At 46.2% G+C, this 17,329-nt stretch overlaps 1 protein-coding gene across 5 annotated transcripts in view; it reads left to right on the forward strand.

Annotated features, from left to right (window-relative positions):
* Thsd4 (thrombospondin type 1 domain containing 4) overlaps positions 1-17,329 on the forward strand; it is a 562,869-nt gene that overhangs the window by 539,554 nt on the left and 5,986 nt on the right. For all 5 annotated transcript variants that reach the window (XM_076925454.1, XM_076925453.1, XM_076925455.1 and 2 more), the window contains 6 exons: positions 1,569-1,698; positions 2,523-2,727; positions 3,231-3,404; positions 7,197-7,370; positions 11,292-11,471; positions 13,221-13,365. In XM_076925454.1, coding sequence (XP_076781569.1) covers positions 1,569-1,698; positions 2,523-2,727; positions 3,231-3,404; positions 7,197-7,370; positions 11,292-11,471; positions 13,221-13,365 — 1,008 coding nt within the window. The remainder of the gene's footprint in view (positions 1-1,568; positions 1,699-2,522; positions 2,728-3,230; positions 3,405-7,196; positions 7,371-11,291; positions 11,472-13,220; positions 13,366-17,329) is intronic.

The following is a 17,329-nucleotide window of genomic DNA, read 5'->3' on the forward strand; positions in this document are numbered from 1 at the left end:
TTTAAAAGAAAAAAAGTTAGCCTTTGTGGTACAATTAAAACTGGTGAGTTACAGTTCTTGGGGAAGGGGGATTTAATCAGTTAGAAGCACAGATATGCACAGTTTTAAAGGAATTACAATGCTCTTCCTAGGAAGAGTTATGTGTTTCATAATGACCTCTAGTAACACTCACGTTCGACCAGCAGGTGGCAGCAGAGAGAAAAGCAAAATTGAATTAAGACCTAGAAATTACCCTTAACTGGCTTTTTATAGAAAATAGTTTGTCCTTATTAAGGCAATAAAACTAGTCTGTGTGTTCAAAATAAAAACACGAAACAGTTACTAGCTTTCCAGAAAGGTACTTCAAGCTTAGACCTCTGATAGGAGCTGAGGTGAGGTGAACCAGAACTGACCTGTCCAGGGAAGCTCTGCCTCATGGGAAGCCAGTGGATGCTAAAAAGACTGATCCCCTGAATTGGGACACTGTTGGATCATGGGAAGTGTGTTACAAAGTAGGAAGGCAGCTGCTCTTCTGCAAGTCTTGAGTCTCCTCTGCTTCAGCCTCTTGTGTGCACCTGGCTAGCAGGCCAGTTCATTCCAGTTAGACTGGTGGACAGCCCCCTTCCCTGACACATGTACACAGACACACTATGCCTGGCCATTTTTCTGACTCCAGACAGACCCTCCAGGGCATTTTCTCACGGACACCTCCAGAGAATCTTGGGGCCGTTTCTGTTTGTGCCCACTCTATGCTCACCCCATTGACTAGTGAGCTCTTTTGCTGTCTCTGTGTGTGCATTTGTGTGTGCACATGCATGTACATATACATATATACATGTTTTCACAGGTGAATGGGTGTGCATGAGTGTGTGTGTGTGTGTGTGTGTGTGTGTGTGTGTATCAGAGGACAACCTTGGGTGTCATTCTTCAGGAAGTCATCCACCTTATTTTTGAGAGAGGACCTCTTTTGGGGACCTGGAGCTCACCAGTTGGGCTAGGCAGCTGGCCAGCAAGCTCCAGTAACCCACCTCTCCAACACTGGGATTCTAAGCATATGCCACCATGCCTGGCTTTTTGACAGGTGCTGGGAAACTAACTTTTTTTTTTTTTTTTTTTTTTTTTTTTTTTTTTTTTTTTTTGGTTTTTCGAGACAGGGTTTCTCTGTATAGGCTGGGAAACTAACTTAAGTCCTTGTACAAGGTTCTAACTGACTGAGCCATCTTCCCAAGCACATCTTAAACAACTATAAAAAATATTAAAAAATTCTACTCTAATTATACAATTAAACTGTAAAAAACTATTTAAAAATTGTCTTTCTTTTACAAATAGATTCTAAGCTCGTTGAGGACAAGAACTCTGTGTGTGTGTGTGTGTGTGTGTGTGTGTGTGTGTGTGTGTCCTTTGCACACCCACAGCCCCCAGCAAATCCATGTGGGTATGTCTATCAACAAGAGTTTTAGGGATACAGGACTTGACCTCTCTATTCCTGTACCCTCCCTTCACCATCCCCCAAATCCCTGCTCATTTTCACCACAGCCCAGCATCCCAGGGTGTGGGCTGACCTTCAGGCATCTTCCTTGTCATTGCAGGATCGCAGTACCCTATCTTCCGCTGTGTGCACAGAAACACACATGAGGAGGTTCCAGAGAGCTACTGTGACTCCAGCATGAAGCCGACCCCAGAGGAGGAGCCCTGCAACCTTTTCCCCTGCCCAGCCTTGTAAGAGGCCTCCCTGGTCACCTCTCTACAGGTTCCTTCTGATTGACAGCCATAAGATCGTAGTAGCAGATACATTTGAATTTTTAACCCCATATCAATTTGATGTGCGAACATTGACTGGGATTGTGTGCAGGATATAGACCCCCTTAGCAAGCCTGCCTGCCTTTCTAGAGGAACTGAGGGGCTAGTGATCGCAAACAAATCAACAAGCTTAGCCAGGAAGCCTGTCTAGGAAAACTGGGGAGGCCATAGGAATAAGAACCCAGTAAGAAAGCTCAAATGTGAGCTGAGTATACAGACGGTGCCAAGTCAGTGTGGAAGAGTCAGGAGGTATATCCAAGAGAGGTTGGCAATGCGTTATTGGGTGATAAATGAGACAGCCTCAGATGGATTAGGACAGGTCCTGAAAGGTCAAAACTTTATCCTTACAGAAAAAAAAAATCCAAATATATGCTTGATCATGTTTCATTCACTAATTGCCAAAGAGTGGCCATGAAATGACGGGCAATAGAAGACACCTCCATTGAGATGTCTCCGATCCCAAGAGGGTTAGCATTATAGGGAAATCAGGCTAATTTGGGGGTGTCGTTGAGAAGCTCTGCTTTGATCACTAGATAGAAATCATCTGTGCCTTCTCACTCTTTCTATAACTGTGTACCTAAAGGATCAGGCAAGCTAGTCACAGTATTCCCAACTGGCCCCCTTACAATCACAGGGTCTTCAGACTGCTCCAGGAAGAGGGCTCCTCTCTCCCCACACCCAGTGATTGTGTTAACTGATCTTCTCTCCCTCTCTGTCTACCCCCAATCCATTCCACGAGCCAGCTGGGACATCGGGGAGTGGTCCGAGTGCAGCAAGACCTGTGGCCTGGGCATGCAGCACCGCCAGGTCCTGTGCCGCCAGGTGTATGCCAACCGTAGCCTGACGGTGCAACCCTACCGCTGCCAGCACCTGGAGAAGCCGGAGACCACCAGCACTTGCCAGCTCAAGATCTGCAGCGAGTGGCAGATTCGAACTGACTGGACCTCGGTACAGGACCTCCCCCTCCCTCCAGTACCCACCCTTCCCTACAAGGACCTGTGATTCATAACCTTTGAGCAGAGTGGGGAATGTTTGCTGGGCAGCCTGTCAGCAGAGACAGCTCCCGCTAACAGCTCAGTAGAGTTCAGGCTAGTGCGCATGGCCAATATCCAGTCTCATGGCTGAGCCTGTGGGAGTCCTGTGCCTGTAGACTTCACCCGCCTGAGGTCTCCCTAGTAGCTTAGCAACTACTACCAGAGCCAGTGCCTTCTAGTGTTGTGCATCCGTCCTGGAGATAGAAAGTCTGAGGCCTCAAGCAGGCCAGTAAACAAGATGCCATCCAATAAGGTTCTTAGAGGATCAGGCCATGGGGTTCTCCCATGATCACTTCCTCCCCTGGGAATTACAGGCATTGCCATGGGCCCAACAACACAGGGGTCCTCCTCACATTATCTGTTGGGGGTCAGGTGACAAAGAATGAGAACAGGACACCAAAGCCTGCTGTGTTTTAGTGCTCCGTGCCCTGTGGCGTGGGGCAGCGGACCCGGGATGTGAAGTGCGTGAGCAACATCGGGGACGTGGTGGGTGACGAGGAGTGCAACATGAAGCTCCGGCCAAACGACTTCGAGAACTGTGACATGGGGCCCTGTGCGAAGAGCTGGTTCCTCACAGAATGGAGTGAAAGGGTGAGTGTGCCCCACCCCCACCCCCGCAGAGATCAGGGCGGGGCCAGCCTTGTCACGGGACTCCCCTGAGCCACTCAGAATCCCAAACTCAGAATCCCACAGTCGAGTCCTTCCCCAGTGAAACAGCAACAGTGTCTACCTCGTCCTCATAAGATTCCAGTGGCAAAACAAAGTCCACCCTGGGAATCCAAAGTTTGTTGGGCTCCCTGGTGGAGCATAGACAAGGGATTGCTGCAGGAGTGTAGGCAATCCCAACACAGCAACGCTGGGGAGAATGCATGGCAACATCTCCACAACTGCATAGATGGGTCCCCATGGCTGTATGAATCTATGGATGGATCCCTTCTGGTCACTGTCTTAGTCAGTCACTGATGTGAAGAGACACCATGACAATGGCAACTTTTATAAAAGACAGCATTTAATTGGGGACTTGCTTACAGTTTCAGAGGTTTAGTCTAATGTTATCATGGTGGGGGAGCGTGGCAGACACAGTGCTCAAGTGGCTGAGAGTGATAAATCCAGATCCACAGGCAGCTGGAAGTAGAGACACTGAATCTGACTTGAAACCCCAAATCCCATCCCCAGTGACATCACTTCCTCCAAGAAGGCCACACCTCCTAAGCCCGCTCAACTAATTATATCCCCCATGATCAAACAGTCAAATATATGAGATGTGAGAGCCATTTCTAATCAAACAGACACACTTACTACCTTCCCCCCACCCCCATCTGTATTCTCAGGGTCTCCTAGGCCATGTGTAGCTAGAGAAGACTTGCACAGCAGTAGCTGGAACCCGAAGTCCATGCATGTCCCCTAAGCCCTCCTGCTCTGAGAAATGTCAACACTCCACAGACCCAGCAGGCTCAGCTGATCTGTTAAAGATGGCATCTGGCTTGCTCTGAGGACCACCAGCTGCCACAGTACCTTTGGCAAAAGGCCAGAGATGACTCAGGTTTATAGATTCCTATGAGGACCAAGGGTCTCTGCAGTTAAGGGGGGTGGGGGTGTGAAAAAAATTAGCTTGCCTCTCCTCAGCAATCCAAGGTCAGGAGATGACATCATAGATTTTGTGCCTGAAATATAGTAGACACGCACTGAATTGTTGGCACTTTCCCTGCTCTTGAGTAGCTAAAAGCATGTGATGTACTATCCCCGATCTCAGAAGCCTGGCCTTCCTCGGGGCTGAGCTATTAAAGGAAACTCACAGGCAAATGGAGCTGACCATCACTGCACTCATTACTATGCATAGAGAAGCCAGCAGTCAGCTGACTTCATCTGTCAGAGGGGGAAATAGAGTTTCTAATGAAAGATGGGTTCTGGGGATGGATAGAAAGAAGAGGCTGAAGACATGCAAGCGATGATGAAGTGAGTGGTCGAAATGATGGATCTTGCATGTGTTCACTGTGATGGGGGCCGGGGGGGAGAAGATGGCTTAGTGGGTGACTGCTGCTCAAGCATGAGGACCTGAGTTTAGATCCCAGCATCCACATAAAAGCCAGGCATGATGGTGCCATCTGTAATATTATATCAGGGGAGATGGAGTTCACTGGTCAGCCAGCCTATCTGAACCCGTGAGCTCCCAGTTCAATGACTAACCTTGACTCAAAAAATATATATATATACAAAGTCAGACAGTGTGGTGCACGCTTTTAATCCTACCACTCAGGAGAGAGAGGTGGTGGATCTCTCTGAGTTCCAGGATACCCTGATCTATACAGTGAGTTTCAGGCTAGCCAGGGTTATATAATAAGATTTGCTTTTATTATTATCATTATCATTATTATTATTATTATTATTATCTGTGTTTGTATGTGTGGGTGCCATGTGCATGTGTGTGAATGCCGTGTGTGTATGTAAGGATGTCATGTGCATGTGTGTGAATGCCATGTGTGTATGTAAGGATGTCATGTGTATGTATATATGTATGTGTAAGGATGCTATGTGTGCCATGTGCATATGTGTGAATGCCATGTGTGTGTGTAAGGATGTCATGTGCATGTGTGTGAATGCCATGTGCATGTGTGTGAATGCCATGTGCATGTGTAAAGATGCTATGTTTACATGTAAGAATACATGTGTGTATGTGTATTGCATGAATGCCATGTGTATGGGTGGCCACAAATGACAGTAGGGGGTGTCATACCTATGACTCTAGAGTTATACATACGCAGTTGTGATCTATTCAGTGTGGGTGCTGGAACCAAACTTGGGTCCTCTGCAAAAGCAGCCAGCACTTGGGTTTTTGATTTTTGTTTGTTTTGTTTTGTTTGATAGAGTCTCTTTATGTAGTTCTGACATAGAACTCACTGTATAGACCAGGCTGTTTTAAATTCACAAAGATCTGCCTGCCTCTGCCTCCCAGGTACTAGGATGAAAGGTGGGTACCACCATGCCCAGCCAGCAAGCACTAATACTTCTGGGCCATCTCTCCAACTGTCATGACTTTACTTCTTATTCTTCACAAGAGATTTTAAATACCTTGAGTGTACAGTTGTGACCACACATCAGCCCACACGAGGCTAGAACAAAAGTTTCTCCAGCCTGGATTATTCCACTTACTGTAACAAATGGTTTTTTTAAACCCAAGGAGTTGACTCAGTGTCTCAGATTTCTTACAACGGTACAGAGCTAAAGTCATAGAGACAGCGTGTGACCCTGGGGGAGGTGTCAGGACTACCTCTACCCAGACGCTCTCTGACTTCAGCCTGTGCTTGAACTAACAAAAGATTAACTAGACAGCCGTATATAGATTTGATTTGTTGTTAATATTTTATACGACAAAGGAGAGAAGGGAAGACCATAGAAGGGGAGCTTGTCTGGAGGGTGTGTGCCCTACTTTAACAAGGAGAAAAATATACAGAGTGGAGTAACAGTGTAAGAGAGGGGTGTGGCCGTTGAGGGACATATGTGCGGGAGTGACAAAGACATGAGAGAAGTGAGAGGAGAGAAAGGTTAGTTAACTGATCACCTCACAACCAACTCCCATCTCTAATGGAAAGAATTTTCTTACAATGCCTGGCATTGGAGAGCTGGATCCCCGGGGCTCATTACTCAGCCACTGTGACTAAATTAGTGAGCTTCCTGTTCAGTGAGAGCCCCTGACCCCCCAAAAATAAGGCAGAGAGCAGTTGAGGAGGGCACACCAACATAAACTTCAGGCCCCAACCTGTGAGCACACACGTATGCACGCACACACACACACAAGCATGTATACATACTTATGCACGGTATTTACACACAAAAATTTTAAACAATTTAAAAAACAAAAGAAGGGAGTGGGTAGAGAACCACGTGACTTTAAAGGCGGCAGAGAGCATGTTAAAAGAGGTAGGCAAGGGTGCTTTAGAGGAAAGAGCACTGAAGTCTAGCCCTCCAGCTTCTGGTGTTTCCTAGTGAAGGGGAGAACATCCAGGAAGAGGGGACCATGTGCTCTCAGAGCCTCTCATTCGGCCATGTGACTGCAGCAACGCTGACTATCTAGAACGGGGTACAGGTGGAATACTGAGACATACATCTTGAAGAACGGGATAGTCAGGACCACTTAAAATTGATGAACTGTTTCTAGAGTTTCCCACATAGCACATACAAAGATGTGTCCATGAATGACTAAAACCCTAGAAGGCAGATAGCTAAGTAGGAGCTTCCCATCATGGAGTCTGTCCTGAGTGAGAAAAGCTTGTCAGCTATTTATAGAAGCGAGCGCTGGAGGGACAGGAAGTCTTTGGCATCATTTGGAAGTATCCCCCAGAACCTGCAAGGACCCCGCTAATACGTCTTCCTTTTGGCTCACAGTGCTCAGCGGAGTGTGGGGCTGGAGTGAGGACACGGTCCGTGGTGTGCATGACCAACCACGTGAGCAGCCTGCCGTTGGAAGGCTGCGGGAACAACAGGCCAGCGGAGGCTACACCCTGTGACAATGGGCCCTGCACAGGCAAGGTGGAGTGGTTCACTGGCAGCTGGAGTCAGGTGGGTAGCCAGAGTTGAGTACATCTGCCATCTCCAGAAGAGGCAATGTAGCAGAGTGGTTAGAAGACAGCTCTGAATCTGGCCACACGACCTAGCTGCCTGTCGTGACCTGGAAAAGCTGTGATGTTCTTGGTGGGTCATTCAGCCAATAGGTGCACCCTGCCTGCGTGCTCACCTAAGCACATTGTTCAGCCAACAAGGTCAGTCAGTGTGCACCTACTGTGTGCTCATTTAAGCATGTGAGCTACATCAGTGAACAAAGCAAATCTCTGTGCCTCGGGGAATGAGCATGAGAAGACTGACATATAGTAAATGCAGCAGGTAGCTGCCGCTGCTGTGTCATTACCATTAGCTGGTTTGTTAGTACTTGACAATGTCAGAAACTGACATTTAAAAATCAGGCATGGTGGCTTACAACTTTAATTCCCTCACTCAGGAGGCAGAGGAAGAGGCAGGTGGACCTGGGTTCAAGAAGTCTGGTCTACAGAGCAAGTTCTAAGATAGCCAAGGCTACACAGAAAAACCTTGTCTTGAAAAAAAATTATATATATTGCAGGCCAGCCAGCCTGGAATACAGCAAGAGAGCAAACAGCAAGAGACCCTGCCTCAAAGCAAAATGTAAAGGTCCTATGCAAACTTGGACCTCCAGACATGCAGCGGGGTACATGTTTGCCTACACTCACACACATATGCACACATACGTCATATACACAGATGTTTGTTTGTTTGTTTGTTTATATTGGAGTGCTCAGTTTACATGTGCACATGTACGCCAGAAGAGGACATCAGATCTCTTTATAGATGGTCTTAAGCCACCATGTGGTTGGTGGGAATTGCATCTAGAAGAGAAGCCAGTGTTCTTAACCACTGAGCCATCTCACCAGCTCACCACAATTTGTCTTAAAGCTGGAAGTGTGTGTTATAAAGAGCAGATAATAAAGAAACTAAAGTAACTTACAAATCAATGAGCTGATTTTCCTCCTTGTTCCAGCATTGAATATGAATCCCTGAGAAAAATCTATCAAGCCATCCCAGTGACCGCCCTGTCACAGCCCCTACCCCACCCACCCCCACTGCCTGCCTGGATTTGGCCCTTTTAGCTCTGGCTCCAGGGCTGGCTGCTTCTCCAAGGCCTTTGGCTGAAGGTCATGATTTGCACAGTATCCAGACGCTGGCTCCGTAGGAATTTTTTAAAGTAGCTTCAAAGACAGACCTTGATAAAATTGGCCGGCCTTCCCCTGTAACTGATACAGGCCCTTTGGAAAGCAAGTTGACAGCAAAGGGCAGGAGGCAGAAACACCATTTGTCCTTTCCCAGTCTCCCGCACCATGTGGATGTGTTTTAAGGAAGTAATTATCAGCTGGCCATGGTGGTGCACCCCTTTAGTCCTGGCACCCTGAGACAGAGGCAGTCGATTTCTGTGAGTTCAAGGACAGCCTGGTCTACAGAGTGAGTTCCAGAAGAGCCAGGAATATATCATGAGAACTTGTCTCAAAATGCATTTTTTAAAAAGCATTCAAAGGGTGGGGGGAAGATTTCTTTAACAAGAATGCTCCTGACCTCAGGATTTTATCATTTGACCTTACCTGGTAAAATATCACATAAATATCACATCTACATAGGATGCTGTCTCAAAAACATATAAAAACAACAACGACTATCATTAGAGTATCCAAGGTACACATATACAATAGCCAGGCAAGACCTGGTGCTGGAGGGGTACTGGGAATGGCTGACAGTTCAGATCACTGCTGCTCCTGTTGGAGACCTGAGTTCAGTTCCTCGTACATATGTGGGGGATCACAGCCATCCTTAACTCCAGTTCCAGGGGACCTGACACCATCTTCTGGTTCTGTGGCTTTATACTACATACATGCAGGTAAAGCCTACACACACACATCTTGTGTGTGTGTGTGTGTGTGTGTGTGTGTGTGTGTGTATTCATATTCACGCAGGAGTGCTTCAGTTGGTAATTTGCCTAACATGCATGAAGCCCCAGGTTCAACCCTCAGCACTAATGAAATCAGGCACGTTTGTGCATGCCTGTAAATCCAGAACTTGGAAGGTAGAGGCAGAATGATCATAAGTTCAAAATCATCTTGGGCTATATGATTGTAGCCTAGGCTACAGGACACCCTATTATGAAAAATATATATAATTTTATAATCTCAACCATTTCAATGAATTGGTTTTATGTAGACAGTGTGGGGAAATGTTTTTTCTTCTTAGACTCCTTCTGTTTTGATTGATAAAATCTGTAAAGTTCCGAAGATTCAGAGGACTGGGTTGGAGTATTTCCAGGGCTGTTTCATGGGCATCCCTGGTGGACACTGATATAACTGAACCCAGCTCCAATCTCAGGGGATTCCTGACTTGATGAGGTCATTTCACCTCCCTGAGATTTGTTTCCTTGTCTCAACTACAGAGGCTAATGCCAGCCTCCATGGGCTGCTAGGATGTATCTCTTACTTTGCTTTTCTGCTGCTATGATAAAACACTTGGACCAAAAACAAACTGGGGAGGAGAGGGTCCATTTCTTTCGATGCTTTTCTAGGTCACCGTCCATCATTGAAGGAGCTCAGGGCAGGAGCTTAAGCAAGGCACTTCAGAAGAACCTTGCTTACTGGCTCCCTCAGGCTCAGAGTCAGCTACCTTTCTTATAGAGACCAGACCCACCTGCCTAGGGAATGGTACCGCCCACAGTAGGCTGGGTCCTCCTACATGAATTAACACTCAAGAAAATGTCCACAGGCCAATCTGATGGAGGCCAATCTGATGGTGGCCACTCCTTAACTGAAGCTCACTCTTCCCAGGTGTGCCAAGCTGACAGCCAAGGTTAGCCATCACAGAGGTGTCACCCATGGCTGGCAGTGGGAAGCACTTAATCAAAATCAGAACTGCTCTCTCCCTCTGCTTATTAATTTTTTTTTACCTGGCAGTTGTGCCAGGCCTCTGTCCCTGGCCATGTGCCAAGAAGCTGCACTATGGCCCCCACATTCACACAGCAGTCGTGGAACCGTGAATGGGATAGGAGCAGTTGTGCCCACTGTGGGACTACCTGCTCAGCAGCTACAGCACTGCCCCCTGGGGAGAAATACAGTATGGAGTGGGAAAGACAGACGGTACCCCAAGTGGTATAGCTGTTGTCACCCCTGCAAACATCACCGCCTCTACCCCAGGTTGCTATCACCCACAGATAAAAATGGATCTATCTTTGGAGTGTCACACCATGTCCTTGAGAACCCACTGAGACCCAAGCCCTGGCCCACCTTCTCTGATCCTTGGTGCCAGTGCAGTCCCACAGGCATGGTTGCATCAGGGATCAGGTATCGGTTGCACCATCACACACAGGCTATTGCCAGTGTCTCCTTCATCTGCATCTGCCTTATTTTCTTAGACAAGGTCTCCCTCTAATCCTGGAGCTCACTAGTTGGCTAGACTGGCTGACCAGTGAGCCTCCAGGATCCTCCAGTCTCTGCCTCCCAACACTAAAAGCCATACTCGCTTTTGACATGGGTGCTCGGGGTCTTCTCAGTTGTGCAGTGAACATTTTACCCATAGCCCCTATATTCCTTATCAACAGTGGATTTTACCAGTGCCTCTGCCAGCTTCTGTTAATTTTTCTGAGCCTTGGTGTTTTGCCTGCAGCTGTGACTGAGGGTGTCAGAGCCCCTCCAACTGGAGTTACACATAGTTGTGAGCTGCCATGTGGGTGCTGGGAATTGAACCTGGGTCCTTTGGAAGAATAGCCAGTGCTCTTAACCACTGAGCCATCTCTCCAGCCCGATTTTCTATTCTTGTATCTTCTGTCTTGCTCTTTTTCATATGCCTCAGTGGAGAAATTAAGGATGTCCCTCCATGAGCATGGTTTTTGTCCCCTTTGTGTCATGTGACACCCATCTGTCTCTGCTTCTTCTCCAGTGTTCCATCGAGTGTGGCAGTGGGACACAGCAGAGGGAGGTGATCTGTGTTAGGAAGAATGCAGACACCTTTGAAGTGCTAGACCCTTATGAGTGTTCATTCCTGGAGAAGCCCCCGAGCCAGCAGGCCTGCCACCTCAAGCCTTGTGGAGCTAAGTGGTTTAGCACAGAATGGAGCATGGTAAGTCATGGTGGTCCATAGATGACTCTGGGGAGGGTCCTGGGCCCAGCCCATGAAGAGATGCTATATTCCTTGTGGGGAAAGGATTCATGAGGTCCCACCCTTCTCTGAGGAGCTGTTCTCAGTTAAGGGTTGCTGGGGGAGGGGCAGTCACTTCCTTCAATCTAGTCACTGAAAAAATGGTCCCCACCATGTTCATGCAAGCAGCCCTAATTAGAGTGGGTCACAAACAAACACACAACCAGACATGAAAATAAGAGGGGCACTTGTTGAGAAGAAGGGGGTCCGTGGGAGTAGGAAGGGCTGAATAAAGACAGTGAGGGATGAAAATAGCTAAAATACAAATGCATGCATCTACATGGATGACACTGTCCAAAAATAACACATTTTTCAAAACAATAGGGAAACATTCAAGACCATCCTCAACTATATTGAGAGCTGAGGCTACCCTGGTCTACATGAGACCCTATCTCCAAAAACAATAATTTTTTGTTTTAAATATTTTAATTAGTTTAAAATTTTAAATTAATAAAAATTAAGTAACAGTGAGATGGCCCAGCACATAAAGGCACTTAACTGCCTGAAGACCTGAGTTCCATCTCGGGGACCCACACGGTGGAAAGAGAGAAGCAACTCTCACCAGTTGTTCTCTGACCTCTACAACATAGGCGTGGAACCTGCCAACACACATAATAAATGTAATTGAAAAGCAATAGTCCTGGTAGGTGTGGTCGCCCACACCTTTAATCCCTGCACTCAGGAGGCAGGCTGATCTCCATGGGTTCTGGGCCAGCTTGGTCTACAGAGTGAGCTCGAGGCCAAATCAGGGCTGCACAGTGAGATCCTGCCTCAAAGAAAATTTGTTTTAGTTTTTAAACATTAAAGATAAACAAGGATAAGGTGACGGAAGGGAGACCTGCAGGTTTAGATTAAGAATTATGATTACAATGTATAACCGAGATACAGATCCTAGTTTTTAATAATAATAATATTATTATTATTATTTTAATTTCATGTTTTCCTTTATCTTATGTGTATGGGTGTTTGCCTGCATATATGGCTGTGTACTGCCTGCATGCAGTGCCCTTGGAGCAGAAGAGAGGGCATTAGCTCTCCTGGGGCTGGAGCTCCAGACTATTGTGAGCCACCACGCGGGGACTTGGGAGTTGAACCCAGGTCCTCTGGAAGGACGGCAATGCTCTTACCCTCTGAGCCATCTCTCCAGCTCCTGTTTTGTTTAGTGTTTTTTAAAAAATAATACTTTGTATTTATCATTTGGAAATGTCTTACACTTACGCAATACATTCCATGTCTACCTGTGTCTACTTTCCTCCGTCCTGACCCTGATTTAAATATATATATATATATATATATATATATATATATATATATATATATATGAAAGATTCACCAAATTTTTTAAAACAAGACTAGAAACAGTAAATGTGTAGCTATGAAGACAATAAGGCATAGCAATGGTACATTTTTAAGGCTCCTTCTTTTTGGAGCCATAAAATATTATGTGGTGGGAGACTAGAATTCACTCAGAACAGTGCAAGCAAGGAGTGGGCATGGGAGTGGGGCAGACAGGACACGGGTAGCCAACCTGCTAGGTGTCGTGTGGGTGTGTGTTTTAACGCTCACTTTCCCTCCTAGGAGATGTTTGGCTTTCCCTTGATCTTCCTCCCTGGTGTAAGGACCTAACAGGCTGCTGAGAAGTCTGACGCTTTCTCTCTGTTTGCCCCACAGTGCTCCAAGAGCTGTCAGGGCGGATTCCGGGTTCGGGAAGTTCGGTGTCTGTCAGATGACATGACCCCCGGTAGCCTCTGCGACCCCCAGTTGAAACCAGAAGAGAGAGAATCTTGTAACCCTCAGGACTGTGTCCCTGAAGTTGGTGAGTTTTGGGGTTCCATCTGAAGAGAAATGAGCCTCCTCTCGCTCTGTCAAGTTATCCAGGGTGAAATGGCTGAGCCGGTTCTCTGTGATCGTGTGTACAGCAACAGCAGTATGTCTGGGGTAGGGGGGCGTTTAGGGGTCAGGGTGCTTTGATGCTATAATTTCATAGTTTAAGACTATGACACACTGAGATGTCCTCTGTGTCTCATAACGTGTGCTACTGGTTTGGACATTTTTAACTTTAGCTTTGAGAGTCATTTAAAGACAAACAGACGGTTATCATGGTTTACTTCTATATTCTAGTTTGTTAACCTTGTAATTTCCTTTTCTTCCCCTTTATTGGATTTTATGTTGGAAATGACATAGTTTTTCCTCCCTTGAAGAGATACCATAGCTAAGTCTGGAAGACCAAGCCGGTTTTTAAAAAAAAAAAAATCATAGACGGGGCTGAGTGTCAGAAAGGTTCCCTACCAATCACAAAGCCCTGGGTTTGATCCTAGCGCCACATAAACCAGGCATGGTGGTGAGTGCCCGTGATCACAGCATTCCAGGGCTGAGGCAGGAGAATCAGAAGTTCAGGATCAGCATCTCCCAATACCAAGCTCAAGGCCAGTCAGGGATACATAAAACCCGAGGCAGAACAAAGCCCTCTCACATCTTATTAGTGAGAAGCCTTTGACGAGTGTGTGCTGGCTGAGAGATGGGTCCCAAGAATACACAAACTGGTTATGGCAGCCACGCCTTGCTTCGAAATCTATGCAATCAATTCCAAGGATCTGGCAGTTTTAACCGTCTTTAGTTACCCATGTCTGTGTGCCCGAGACAACTTTCTTTTTCAGTGTTGTGTTTTAAATGCAACCTTTTCAAAAGCAATGCGAGGGACAATTAATGATCCAAATTTAAATCCCTTCACTGTGGTGTTGCCAAGACAAATAGGTAAATAGCTTGTGTGCACAACCCAGACATAGGAATTCTATCAATATTTATTTTGAAGCCCCCTACCTAAGAGTCCTTTATAATAATTGTAGCATATTTTCCTAAGATGCATTTCAAGTATTTTCTTACATCTCTTTTTCCTTACCCTCTCCCTTTTTTATTTATTTGAGCTAGTGTCTGTCACTGGCCTGTGGTTGGGTGATGTAGGCTGGCTTGCAGGGAACTTCCGAGATCTCCCTGTCCCATTCTGCCAGCCTGGAATTACAAGCTACACCACGTGCACAGTTCTTCCGTGTAGGTCCTGAGACTTAAACTCAGGTCCTCACACCTACACGGTAGCACTGGAGCCTTCCCGGTGCTCATGTGATGTCAGCCAAAATCCATACAGGATCTTTTAAATTGGGTATATCGAATACAAATTGGATATATCAAATTGTTGATATCGAATAACAGCAAAGAATATCCAGGGCAATCTTGAGGATAACGGTGTTAAGGGACTTACTCTGCCACAAACAAAGGCATACCAGCACAGGGAGAGGTGAACAGGTAAAAGCGTTCAATAGGAAGTCCCCAAATAAACCAAAAATGCTTGGTACTTGGTGGAGTTAGCACAGGAGTCTGGGGAAAGGATGCCTTGTCAAATGATAATGAGATAGTTCCTATACGCTTACATATACAGAAAAACAGCAACATTGAATCCCCGCCTCTCAATACACACGTGCTCTTGTGAGCATGTGCTCACACACACACACACACACACTCATACACACTCACACACATACACAATCACCACCACCCTCACCAGTTTCTGAAGAATTAAGGAAATAAATGCAATCAGAAATTTTAAACTTTAAGGAAAGACTTGGGGGGGGAGGGGTTGGAAATGTTTTATCTTAGAGTAGGGAAGAATTTCTTAAATGAAAACCCCAGAGTGGTTACCAGGGAAACCACTGCAATGCCAATAACATTAAAACATCAAGTGTCGCCGGGAGGTGGTGGCGCATGCCTTTGATCCCAGCACTTGGGAGGCAGAGGCAGGCGGATTTCTGAGTTCAAGGCCATCCTGGCCTACAGAGTGAGTTCCAGGACAGCCAGGGCTACACAGAGAAACCCTGTCTCGAAAAACCAAAAAAAAAAAAAAAAAGAAAGAAAAAGAAAAAAAGAAAAAAAGAAAAGAAAAAGAAAAAAAAAGAAAGGAAGGAAGGAAGAAAGAAAAAAGAATAAAAAAAATAAAAATAAAACATCAAGTGTCTGCTGATCACGTGACATCATAAAAGCAGTGCCAAGAGGAGCTACAAGTTTAGAGGAGATGCTAGCAACGTGGCAACCAGTGAAGACAGGGATCTATGGCATAGAGAGAACTTGTAAGTTCCCAGGCAAAAACAAAGGGAACCTGAGCAGCAAACACTGATACAATGTGTTCACCTCACTGGGAGAGTTTAGAATTCACTAGACAGACACAAATACAGCCCATGGTGGGGGACGATTCTGCTGCTCTGGGGGTGTTCTTCAGCTACAGAGTGCTTACCTAGCGCGCACAGTGCCCTGGGATTGATCTCCAGCACAGCATAGACCACGTATGGTGGTACCCAGAACTGGAGATGAAGGCAGGAGGATTAGGACTTCTCATTCTCCAGGATCAAGGCCAGCTGAAGCTATGTGAGACCCTGTCTTCTTCCCATTGCCCCGCCATCCCCCACCCCTCCAAAAATGGAATTCTGCTGCTCTGCCGAGAGAAATACAAATGGCTTCACATAGTTAGGAGGGCAGCCATCACATCTAGTAAAGGCTGTATGAGTTTTAAAACTCAGAAAGAACACTTAAAAATTCACTTAAAAGATCACTATTTATAACAGGAAAAAGAATGGAAACAAATGTCTAGCAATGGGAAATGCATACATTATATCCTCCCTAGTGATATAAACAAATGCATAAATTCAATTTCAAAAAAGTGGCTAAGAGCTATGTGAATATTTACATTTTTTTTTAAGTTTAGGTGTCACAGTGGTTGGTTAAAGAGAGATGGGAGCTGGAGAGATGGCACTGGCTGCTCTCCCAGAGGACCCAGATTCAATTCCCAGCAACCACATGGTGGCTCATAACCATCGGTAATGAAATCCTAATTCTGGCATGTAGGTGCACATGCAGATAGAGTATTCTACATTAAATAAATAAATAAATCTTTTTTAAAAACAAACAAACCATCACATAGAGGAGCCAGGGGAGATGGCTCAGTGGGTAAAGTACTTGCTGTACAAGCATGAGGACCTGAATTTAGACCCACAGCACCCTCATAATAGCTGAGTGACTCCAGCCCTGGGGAAGGGGAGACAGGAGAACAGCTAACCTGACTACCCAATCAGTGAGGTCCTGGGTCAGTGCTGGGATTACAGATGTGCCCACTATCCCTGGACACTCTTGAATGTATATTCTCTCTCTTTCTCCCTTCCTCCTTCTCTCTCTCTCTCTCTCTCTCTCTCTCTCTCTCTCTCTCTGTATGTGTGTGTATGTATGTGTGTGTCTGTCTCTGTCTCTCTCTCTCTCTGTGTATGTGTGTGTGTGTCTCTCTCTCTGTCTGTGTGTGTATGTGTGTGTACCTCTCTCTCTCTCTCTCTCTCTCTCTGTGTGTGTGTGTGTGTGTATGTGTGTGTCTGTCTCTGTCTCTGTGTATTTGTGTGTATGTGTGTGTGTTTGTCTCTGTGTGTGTGTGTGTCTGTCTCTGTCTCTGTGTGTGTGTGTGTGTCTGTCTCTGTCTGTGTGTGTGTGTGTCTGTCTCTGTCTCTCTCTCTCTCTCTCTCTCTCTCTCTCTCTCTCTCTCTGTGTATGTGTGTGTGTGTGTCTGTGTGTGTGTGTATGTGTGTGTGTCTGTCTCTGTCTCTGTCTCTGTGTGTGTGTGTGTCTGTCTCTGTCTGTGTGTGTGTCTGTCTCTGTCTGTGTGTGTGTGTGTCTGTCTCTGTCTGTGTGTGTGTCTGTCTCTGTCTCTGTGTGTGTGTGTCTGTCTCTGTCTGTGTGTGTGTGTGTGTCTG

The sequence above is a fragment of the Arvicanthis niloticus genome, chromosome 26 (assembly GCF_011762505.2).
Source record: "Arvicanthis niloticus isolate mArvNil1 chromosome 26, mArvNil1.pat.X, whole genome shotgun sequence".
Classification (NCBI taxonomy): domain Eukaryota; kingdom Metazoa; phylum Chordata; class Mammalia; order Rodentia; family Muridae; genus Arvicanthis; species Arvicanthis niloticus.